The sequence below is a fragment of the Nicotiana tabacum genome, chromosome 11 (genome assembly GCF_000715075.1).
Source record: "Nicotiana tabacum cultivar K326 chromosome 11, ASM71507v2, whole genome shotgun sequence".
NCBI lineage: Eukaryota > Viridiplantae > Streptophyta > Magnoliopsida > Solanales > Solanaceae > Nicotiana > Nicotiana tabacum.
In genome coordinates this window covers 87,847,232-87,858,606 of record NC_134090.1, presented here as the reverse complement: position 1 = coordinate 87,858,606, position 11,375 = coordinate 87,847,232, and the positions used below count along the sequence as shown (strand labels likewise).

The window sequence follows — 11,375 nt, the reverse complement described above, 5'->3', positions numbered from 1 at the left end:
CTAGACTCTTCTTTGGAATAAAAACAAACAAAAAGACCCTAAGGACCTAATACACAAAATACACAAAAATATACCTAAACCTAGATTCTACCTATAAAGTAATGCTTAAAAAATCTAAAAGGAGGGGAGAGAACAACGCTGAAGGAGGACATCAACGCAGCTTTTGACAGAACCCACCCCCCATCGTTCTTCATCTTCTTAAAAGAGAAGCCAACCCTATCTCTCTTCTCAAGGATCAACTCCATAAAGTAGCGATGAAACCCCGCTAATTTTCGATCATGTTCAGCCATAGAAATCAGCCTTAAGAACAACCCCAAATTCTCTATTAAACCCATCCCAAAATCCGCACCAAAAACCAGCAAAAACAACTCCAAAAATCAGCTCCAAAACCTTCCCAAAATCACCTGAAGCAACTCAAAAAAAAATGCAACTAATATCACCCTCTAAACTCGAGCAAAAGCAGCCCGAACTTTGTGAAAAGCAGCTCGAAAACGCAGCAAAAGCTGTTGTCAAGCTCACCCAAAAACCTTTCTTTCGAGGTCAAGTTTGAAGCTTTTCTCGTCCAACTTCCGCCGTGGTTCCATTTGCAGCCTCTCATTGTGTTTGTAGTAAGTTGGAAGCTTTGTTTCCATTGTACAAATTTGGAGGAACATATTCAATAATAAAGCTGAGCTCTGGCTTCTTTCTCTGCTGCCTTCATTTGTTTTTTTGTGACTCTACTGTCACCTGAATCATAGGTACACAATGAAATCCCTTAGTTTTTGTTTAGCTCTACATGGTCGATTTATGAAGTTATTTGAATACCCTTGAAACGTGATTCTGCTGCTACTTTTGTTTTTGAATTTTGGTGCTTTCATTTGCTTAGTATGCTATCCTTGGCCAATTTTTTATTGTTTTTCTTTCTTTCATTTTTTATATCTGTTTTGAGCTTCAATGTTTTATTTTGTCTTTGGCTCTTTGATAGAAATCAGTCATTGGTTGGGTTTGTGTTAGAATCTGTATTTTAATTTAATGGATTGTAGCTAATGTTGAGAGAGGCATCTATATAATAAACTCTAGATCTAGATTATAGTAATATTTTGTTCTCTTTCTTAGTTGGATGTTTGTTAGTCTACAATGATGATGGGAAAGGGGTGTGTACCACCGTTGGCTATTTTTAAACTATAATGGAAATTTTCTTTTTGATGTGATCGGTATAACTAACAAAGCATGAATCACTTACTATTATTATAGTTAAAGTTTTGCAATGACATTGAGTAGTCGTGCGTATTTGCCATTGTTTATGTGAGGTTGTATTCATTAATTTCACAATGCAAAGCTTGCAGAAGCATAACAATTCCATGTATAAAAAAAAATTAACGATTGAAGCATATGGGCTCCATTACGTGAAATCCATCGTTATATTTTAAGTAGCAATTTGCATATTTTTGTCCCAAATTGAGTTCCATGATTTTGGCTTCCACGCTTGACGTAGGAAAATAAACAACTTACAAATATTTGTAGTTTACTTTTGACGCGATTAATAACAGATTATTGTGGCCATGGGTACGGCTCCCGTAGCATGGTTATGATACGTAAATCTCAATTGAGGTGTGTCATGCCAAATAAAATCTCAAAACCCATGGCCCTCATCTAATTAATTTTAACCCTTTAGAAATCGAGGTGTGCCATTTAGTTGAATTTTTCATGGCCCTCGCACACTTGAAAGTGCGTAGTTGCTTTAGGCGCGTAATTTAAATTAATTTTCTTAAACTCGGGTGTGCATTTCATGTGATCCAAATCCAAATTTCAACAACGTTAAACAAAATGTGTCTCGGACTGCGGGTGCATTTCATGTGGCGTGGTCCAAAGACGCATTTTAGATGACGTTGAAATCTTCTTGAAATTAATTAAAAGCGGTAAATTGTTTAAAATATACCATAGGCTAAAACATGTATTAAAATCAGATAATAGGGCAATTGTGATAGTTTAAGCAATCGTGCTAGAACCACGGAATCTGAGGGTGCCTAACACCTTCCCTCGGGTTAACAGAATTCCTTACTTAGAATTTCTGGTTCGTAGACTTCACAAGGAAAGTCGAATCTTCCTCGATTTGGGATTTAAAAATAAACCGGTGACTTGGGACACCAGAAAACAAACCATCCCAAGTGGCGACTCTGAATTTTAATAAATAATCTCATTTCGAATAATGTCACTTAAAGTGGAAAAACTCCCTTGTACTACCTTCGGGTGTGTAAAAAGGAGGTGTAACAAATATATTTGGACTTGTTTGTATGATTGAACGAGGTCTTGCGGGCCTCGAGTGTGATTTGGGGTGGTTACAGACCATTTTGGTGAAGTTTGGAGTTGCTGCTTTTCAGCAGGTGCTTGTGTTCTTCGAGTTCGTGTGTTTGCAATGCGTGTTATGGGGTGCTGGTCTGTTTCGCTTAGCATTTGTGGGAGGAAGTTGCGTTTGTGTAGTTGTGTTTCCAGGTTTATCGTGTTCGCGTAGAGCTAGATCTGGCAAGGGAGATTTTGCCTTCGCATTTGCGATGTAGCTCACGTTTGCGAAGGAGGAGTTCTATTAGCTATCACGAACGCGAGAGTCAGGATTTGTGCGTGAAGGAGGATTTTGGTCAGAGGCAGCTTTGTGCTATGCGAACGCGAGACTTCTTCTTAGTGTGCGAAGGGTACTGTTGGGCAGTGTATTTAAGTTGTCATTTTGGGGACTTGAGCTCATTTTATCATATTTTGAGATTGAGAGCTCGGACTGAGGCGATTTTCACCCATTTGGATTGGGTAATTGTTCTTGACTTGGATTTAATATTATTCATGATTATACTTTTGATTTTGATATTCAATTGGTGAATCTAAGAGAAAAAATATGGGGGTGGGGGGGATTGGAAAAACTTTTCTAAAGTGAAAAATGAAGTTTTTAACCCAGATTTTGAGTTAATTTTGGATGAAACTTGTATTGGATTGTGTGTTCGGAATTTATGAGTTTCGTTTGGTTCCACGGTGCGTACTCGTATTGACTTTTTGGTGGACTTTGTGTATCTGTATAAAGATTGGAACTTTATTATTTCGGGTTATTTCCTATGGCTTTGTTTGATGTAATTGAGTTATTTTTTGCTAGATTCCAGCCATTCGAAGGTTGATTCCCGTGGGAAGTCATTTTTAGGGTATTGATTTGGCTTGTTTGAGGTAAGTGTCTTGCATAACTTTGGTTGGAGAATTTTTCTTAATATTTGTATTGTTTGCTACATGTGGGGCTGATGTATATACAAGATAACGAACATATATACAAGTGTCATGGGTATTCATGCTCGAGGTAGATTCTAGATTACTCTATGCCTTGTTTGGCTGTGTGTTCTACTTGATTCTATGTGTTACTCAATTGATTAATTACGTGAGTACAATAAGCTGGTGCTAGAGCAATATTGAGGCGATTGGTACCTTATCTTGAACATGATGAGAAAATCTTGGGATTATGCTAGTTTGCCTTTGACGTATTTATATGCATGTTATTAACACACATCCGTACTTGTTCTTGTGTTGTGCCTTGATTTGGACATTTGCACTTTGTGACACATATGTGATCCTTTGTATGACTACTTGAACTTGGTTGCTATAATTGATTTAGCCATAGTCATGCCTTATATGTTGAACACTCATCCGTATTTTATTATTGTCATGTCCTTGTGTATCTTGTTGATAAAATTATGGGCTTATATGTTTGATGAAAATTTGGCACATTACTTTGTGATGATTATGGCACACGTGAATATGTTGGGCGGATTCATTGGGTGTTGGCACGAGATATTTTTCATACAATTGTTGTTGTTGTTGTTATTATTATTATTGTTGTTTTTATTATTATTATTATTATTATTATTATTATTATTATTATTATTATTATTATTATTATTATTATTATTATTATTATTATTATTATTATTATGCGCATGAGGCGAAACAAGGGTGGCGTTATCTCGAATTGTCCAAGTGGCGAAATAAAGGTGTCGATATGCACATGTGGCAAAATAAGGGTGACATTATTGATATTGCACATGCGGCGAAATAATGGCGACATTATTGATAATGTTATATGATAGTTTGAGGGTGATTCTCTTGATGTTTATGTGGTGGTACTAGAGTGACATTCTTGATTGTGCAAGTGAATTCTTATGCTTTGTCATGCATTTTACATATTTTCTTTTGTTACAGCTAACATGCTATCCTATGCTCCCGTTATATTTGATGATTTGGTTGTCAAGATGAATTTACCTATGTGGAGTTAATATCTCACGTTTTGTTGAGTTGTCGGTAGCGTATCAGATTTACGTGATAAGTAAATTGTCATCATGCATTTATATTGAATTCTTGAAAGGTTCTCTTGAATGTGTTATTTGGCAATTGATACGAAATTAGTTCATGTTGGGCACATGTTTACAGTTATGTATGAGCATTGAGCATACACATTATATGATACATACCCCTTTGTGAGCATGATTGGTGCAAGTTATATTTGTTGAACATGTCTAATTGATAAAATTTATTTATTACCCTCTCTCCTAGTTGTGCACCTTTACGATAGATATTCTTATTTCTGTAATTTCCTTTTTGGAATATTTTCTCGGTATTATATATGTTACCGGTTCTGCAAAATGAGTATTTTTTGACTTAAAAACATCGTCACTATTTCTCCGAAGTTAGTCATGATACTTACTGAGTACGTGAGGTCAGAGGCGGATTTAGGATTTGTTGAACATGGGTGCACCACTAAAAAAAATAAATAAATATATTAAGTGGGAATTGATCCATGTTCCTCTAGGTTAATAATCCAATATTAAACCAAGTGCACCATTTAGTCTTTTTGGAACATGGGTGCCAAAACATAATATTAGTAAATTCTAGAAAATACGTGCATAAAATATCTAGTTTGGTGGAAAGACCATGAGTTCACGTGCCCCATGATTTGGGTTATACATCCACCCCTGCATGAGGTCGGTTATACTCATATTACACTTATGCACCTTGTATGCAGATTCTGGAGCTGAGTAGCTGTGGGAGACATATCGGCGTACCGGATTCATGCTATCTTTCGTTCATGGTAGCTTAGGACTTTATTTATGTTTATGTAAACTTCAAACAGATATTACAAACATTCTTCATAAATTGCTTTGTGAATCTAATCTTAATGGCTCATGACTTGTACTATCAATCCTTGAGATAGTTGTATTGAATGCTGTTGCAGTCTTTATTATTAATATTAATAATTTCTCATTATAGTTGTAGCTTATGCTGTTTGACTTGCTTAACGAGTTGAGTTAGGTGTCATCACGATTTAGTGGGATTTCGGATTGTGACAATTGAAAGATAATTAGATAGGTTTATACAATGCAAAAATATTAAACAGGTGTAATTTACTAACACCGAATCCAAAATGAGCATAGGCTGAAATTTTGACCTTTTTGTTCCAACACTTTATCAACAAAAATATCTTCCACTCGAAAAATATCCCCGAGTAAGTCCATTAAATCGGACGGTAAGCGTTCAATCTCACGTACATCCATCCAACGGCCATCAACTCTTCCACTCCTATAAAACCTCAAACCCTAAACCTTTTCTCCTCCTCTTTCCTCTCCTGCTTCTGCACTTAACTGCCACAAGCGTTTTCAGCAGGAGAGCATTCCCCTCACATCCATACAAAGAAACGCACCAACCCATTATCTATCATGCCTGCACTTGCTGTAACTGAAACAATGGTCTCCGAAGTATCCCAGAAGAAAATGAAGAAGACCCCCAAATCTCCCGCCGACACCCATGATTTAGAAACTCCTGCTGATAAGAAAAGCAAAGAAAAAAAGTCGAAAAAGACCAAGATTGATTCTGGGTCTGATTCAGAGGAGCTGAAGAAGAGCAAAAAGAAAGAGAAAAAGCGAAAAGCTTTGGACTTTGATGATGAGGAAGAGCAGAAGAGTGAAACGAGCTCCGAGATATGCGAGCCGATAGATGAGAAGAATAGGAAGAAGAATAAGAACGCTAAATTGGAGGAGGAAGAAGTGGTTGTTGAGAAGAAAGTGGAGGATCCTAATGTGTTGTCTAATTTTAGGATTTCAAAGCCTTTAAGAGAGGCTTTGAATGCTAAAGGAATAGAAGCACTTTTCCCTATTCAAGCTATGACTTTTGATGATATTCTTGATGGGTCGGATTTGGTTGGACGAGCTCGTACTGGTCAGGTATAAATTCAGCTCTTTATTGTATCAATTCATGCATATTTACTTGCCCTGTGAATATTTAAGGTGGTGTTATTTGCTGGTTTGGTTATGGTTCATGCATGTTAATATTGGCATGACATGAGCTTAAATGGTCAGTGTTGATTTATATAGCCTACCCCTATTTGTTTGGGGACTTAGGTATAGTAGTAATAGTTTTTGTTGTTGTAATTGTTGGTTTAGCTTGCGTTATTACGCATAATTGATTTACAACATAGCTAATGTTTGTAAATTCATGATAAACTGGGATTTTGTACCAATCCAGCACTATCTCTTGTCCTGGGGTTGCTGGTTCTTTGTGGCTTTCATTCTTGTGATATCCACGAAATATATATACCTAGGCGTAGCTGGTTTTTCCTGTTATTTTCATCCTATAATATAAGGACTAAAATGTTTACTAAGCTTGGTAGAGACTTATCAACATCAGTCGCCAAGTTTTGTACGGTTTTATTTTCGCACTTCTATTTCCTACCAACAGATACCATATTTCTTACTGTAATGTCTACTAGGAAAAGGCCTAGAGTCTGCTAAATTGCTTATAAAGGTTCGTTGGTCTATCTGCCGCTAGAGATGTATGGGTATCCCTTGTGAGAAGTTTATTTCTGGATTGTGTTTATTGGTTATACACATGAAACCTTTTGATGAAAAGTTTATGTGTCAATTGTGAGCTGCCTGTTTCCTACTATAAATTATTTGTTCATCAAGAATTTAAGCTAAATGGAAAGAGTGAACTTTAGTCCGCATGTTATGAACGTTAATGGTAAATTGATTTTCCTATTGCTTTCACAGGCCACAGCTGCTAGAAATTTCATGATAGTGCTTTTGACTATTTTGGTTAACTAGATTGTACAGCAGAAAATGACTTCAAATTTTTCTGTATTTGCAGGGTAAAACACTGGCATTTGTTTTGCCCATATTAGAGTCCCTAACAAATGGTCCTACTAAAGCATTGCGAAAAACAGGATATGGGAAGGCTCCAAGTGTTCTGGTGCTTTTACCTACTAGGGAATTGGCACTTCAGGTATATATTATCAGCCTTCTCTAGGTGGTTGCTTCGTTGAGTATAAACAAATGGGATCTCATTTTCTCACAAATAGCATCACATTAATCTGTTAATTGTAGGTGTTTGCGGACTTTGAAGTTTATGGCCGGGCTATGGGGCTCACTTCATGCTGTTTGTATGGAAATTCTCCCATGGGAGCACAACAGGTTCAACTAAAAAGAGGAGTTGATATTGTAGTTGGTACTCCCGGAAGAATTAAGGTAGTGTTTGCTGGTTTACAGGATGAATTTATTCACTATTGTGGAGTGAAAATTAACTCCTTCAAATATTTGCTGCAGGACCACATTGAAAGGGGAAATCTTGATTTCAGGTCTTTAAAGTTTCGTGTTCTTGATGAAGTCGATGAAATGTTAAAAATTGGTTTTGTAGATGATGTCGAACTTATTTTAGGTATGGTATGAGCAGCAGTTCATTGCTATCTGGTTTCACCTCTCCATATTTGTATCATGCTGTTATCGATGTTAGGATGAAATTCTGACAGCTGAAATGTGCCAGTGCCTTACTGTTCTGTTGAGGGATTTTCTATTTTATGGTTATTGACAGTGTTATGCTTTTCTGTATGTTTTGTTCCTGTGTTATCCAAAGGCAAGGTTGAAGATGCAAGCCAAGTTCAAACAATTCTTTTCAGTGCCACTTTGCCAGACTGGGTGAAGCATGTACGTTCATTATATCTTTTGTTTTTGAATTCATAGTACAGTGCATTATTGGGGAATATTTCATGCCCTTTCGTTTATATATCAGTTAAATTGTTCTCTGCCCCAATCCCTGGTAAACGGACCACCTTGAAATTGAGGATTAGAGTGGGGTGGTGGCATGTACAACTGCTGTGCTCTGAGCTTAGACTTCTTTCTCTCTCTAATAATCTTTTCTCTTACTGAAACATGTTTTTGGTGTCAGATTGCTTCTAAGTTTCTGAAACCTGATAAGAAAACGGTTGACCTTGTTGGTAATGAGAAAATGAAGGCCAGTAAAAATGTGAGGCATATTATTATTCCATGCTCTAGTTCTGCAAGATCTCAGCTGATTCCTGATATCATTCGGTGCTACAGCAGGTAGGTTGCTTCTTATTTTCCAGTATCTTCCAGTTAAAGCATGATAATGAACCTCTGAAATGATTATAAATCTTTTGTTCCATGAAAACTTAGTGGAGGCCGCACTATAATTTTTACTGAGACAAGGGGGTATGCTTCAGAGCTAGCTGGCTTGTTGCCTGGGGCAAGTGCTTTGCATGGGGAGATACAACAGTCACAGCGTGAGGTATAATTTTGCTGATATACATGTTTCATTTTAGTATGCTCTCTTCATCCCCCCCGCCCTCTTCCCCTTTTCCTTTTGGGTTCTCCCCTTCTGTTTTGAGGGATGGCAATTCCTTAGAATTAACCACCTTAGAATGTTGATTATACGCATATGAAATAGGCAGTATTTGTCATCAACCTTCCAGGCTCATTGACAAATTGATACTTATGGTGTGAGTGTCTCCTTTGACAACCTTCGAGACTTATTATCACATGTTGTTCTCAGGTTACACTTAAAGGATTCAGATCAGGAAAATTCATGACATTAGTGGCCACAAATGTGGCTGCCCGTGGATTGGATATTGACAATGTTCAGTTAATCATCCAGGTTTGTTACCACATTCATGTTCCATGCTTGATTCTTAAACTTTATTGGTATTTGAATGCTGAATGTGATATTTCTGTTCAGTGCGAAGCGACTAGTGATGTTGAAGCATATATTCATCGATCTGGGAGGACAGGACGGGCAGGTGAGCTTCTGATGTTGGGAATTGCTTGTTTTAGCTTACATAAATTAGGGGAGCATACTTCCTAGCTTTATTTTTCCTGTCACATTCCAGGAAATACTGGTGTTGCTGTACTTCTGTATGATCCAAGGAAGTCCAACATCTCTAGAATTGAAAGAGAATCTGGTGTGAAGTTTGAGCATTTGTCTGCTCCACAGCCAGCTGATGTTGCTAAAGCAGCTGGGAAAGAAGCTGCTGATATAATTGCTGAAATCTCCGATAGGTATGATTTTCATTTGTACCTGGTGAATTTTAAATGTATCATTTCATTTATTTTTTCCCAAATCTCTGTAGTGTCATACCCGCATTTAAGGCTGCTGCGGAGGAGCTTCTGAATACTTCCGACCTATCACCAGCAGAGTTGCTTGCGAAAGCTCTTGCCAAGGCTGCTGTATGTTTCTGTTGTTTCTATTTGTTCTCTCTGGAGGCAAACCTGATCTTAGACTAACTCGTGACTTGCTTTTCCAGGGGTATTCTGAGATCAAGACTCGGTCGCTTCTTACTTCTATGGAGAACTGTGTTACTCTGCTTCTTGAGTGTGGGAGGCCCATATTCTCACCTTCGTAAGTATTTAAAATATAAAAGATATTGTTTCTCGACTTACAACTATTTTGTAAGTAGCCTTTGAATGTCGTATTTTCATCATTATCTATTTGTTGTGCACTTCAATGCCTCAAATTGTGATTTTGTTGCTGAATGTGACTTTCATTTTTAGTCTTATGCATATGCACAAGAAAACTTAAAACACATCTTTTTAGCCGCAAGCAAGGATGTAGGCAAGGGAACTGTGAATGTTCATACTTCCACATCAGTGTTTCTACCCATTTATATGAAAATGAATGTTGATAAATGAATTTCTCATTGTCCACTAAATGGGTTCATGAACGAGAGTTTCTCATTGTCCGCAATTGGAAGTAGTGAATTACATCACATGTTTACAGCATCTTGCATCAGAGATTTCGTTGTGCTAAGCAGTGCTCTTAATTTACATGAAACCTAAGTTTGTCAAAGGATTTAGCTTATGACCTACATTTGTTTCTTTTTCACGAGATATATATGATGAAGCTGGTTGCTATAGCAGAGCTTTATTAACTGGTTCAGTCCAATGATTTTCTAATCTTTTTTACTATCATATCATTGGCAGCTTTGTCTATAGTGTCTTGAGGAGGTTCCTACCTGGGGAGAAGGTTGAATCAATCAACGGTCTTACTTTGACGGCCGATGGAAAGGGGGCAGTTTTTGATGTATCTGCTGAGGACTTGGACCAATTTCTTGCAGGTATATTTCTCCATTTTCCTGTAGCTGATCTACCCATGGACATATATAATCACCCAACTATTGTAATACAGAATTTTTAAAATTAATTTCAGTCATTAGATGGGTTGTAGCTTTTCTAACTTCCTCTTCTTTGCTCTCTCTTTTCCTGCGGGGTTGATGGGTTTTGCAGGCCAAAAAACTGCACATGGCGTAAATTTAGAGGTAGTGGAAGCGTTGCCTCAGTTGCAAGAGAGAGAGAAGCCAAGAGGTGGAAGATTTGGAGGTGGTGGTCGTGGTGGCTTCTCTAACAGAAGAGGCGGAGGTGGCTTTTCTGGAGGAAGAGGGGGAAGAGGTAATGGTAACTTTGGTCGCAGATGGTAAGGAATGAATGCTGACACAATTTTTTTGACAGCTGACAATACAAGATTTTGTCCAGTTGCATTCAAAATTTTGGTATAGCGAAGAAAATGTAATCAGATTTCATTAAGGTTTCTTGCTATGTATTAATTAAATTTATATAGGTTTCGCCTCCCTGTACCTCTGCTTCATTCAGTTTTTCGCTTGTTGGTTGGACATTTCAAGTTATTGGATGACCATTTAGTTTTGCGTGTATTTGGTTTTTTTATTACCTGCAGAAAGCAGATGAAATTTAAATTTTTGGACGAAAGTTCATTTATGATACACATAATTTAGATTTTATTTGTGTCCAAACAGAAGTAAATCAGGTTGAGGGTATAAAATTGGGATGTTTGATTCTACCACCAGTCTCGTTTTCTTACATGGGTAGAATCAAATTGGTAGGGAAGGGAAAAAAAATGAGAATGGACTCGGACCAACTTACCATAATTGATGGTGTTTAAATTTTCCTACTATATAGAAGAGCGCAGAAGCAGCACACCATTGACATCCCTGCTTAGACACGGGTATTTAAGTATTTTCACATACCTTCTGTGTTCCCAGCTGCATATGAGATGAGAATGCATCTACAGATACTTCT

At 37.3% G+C, this 11,375-nt stretch overlaps 1 protein-coding gene and 1 long non-coding RNA gene across 2 annotated transcripts; both read left to right on the top strand.

The window, feature by feature from the left end:
• Window positions 1-597: 597 nt before the first annotated feature.
• Window positions 598-5,145, top strand: LOC142166312 (uncharacterized). Its single transcript, XR_012696631.1, has 3 exons — window positions 598-737; window positions 3,116-3,183; window positions 5,027-5,145. It is a non-coding gene; the product is annotated as an uncharacterized LOC142166312 (long non-coding RNA).
• Window positions 5,146-5,607: 462 nt separating this feature from the next.
• On the top strand, window positions 5,608-10,990 carry LOC107816023 (DEAD-box ATP-dependent RNA helicase 7). The gene is given in 15 exon segments (XM_016641694.2): window positions 5,608-6,221; window positions 7,144-7,278; window positions 7,380-7,520; window positions 7,599-7,710; window positions 7,906-7,976; window positions 8,218-8,372; window positions 8,466-8,577; window positions 8,842-8,943; window positions 9,025-9,085; window positions 9,176-9,344; window positions 9,416-9,512; window positions 9,590-9,684; window positions 10,266-10,399; window positions 10,569-10,684; window positions 10,686-10,990. Coding segments are annotated over 15 exon segments (2,085 nt in total). The 5' UTR covers window positions 5,608-5,717; the 3' UTR covers window positions 10,767-10,990.
• The last annotated feature ends 385 nt before the right edge of the window (window positions 10,991-11,375 follow it).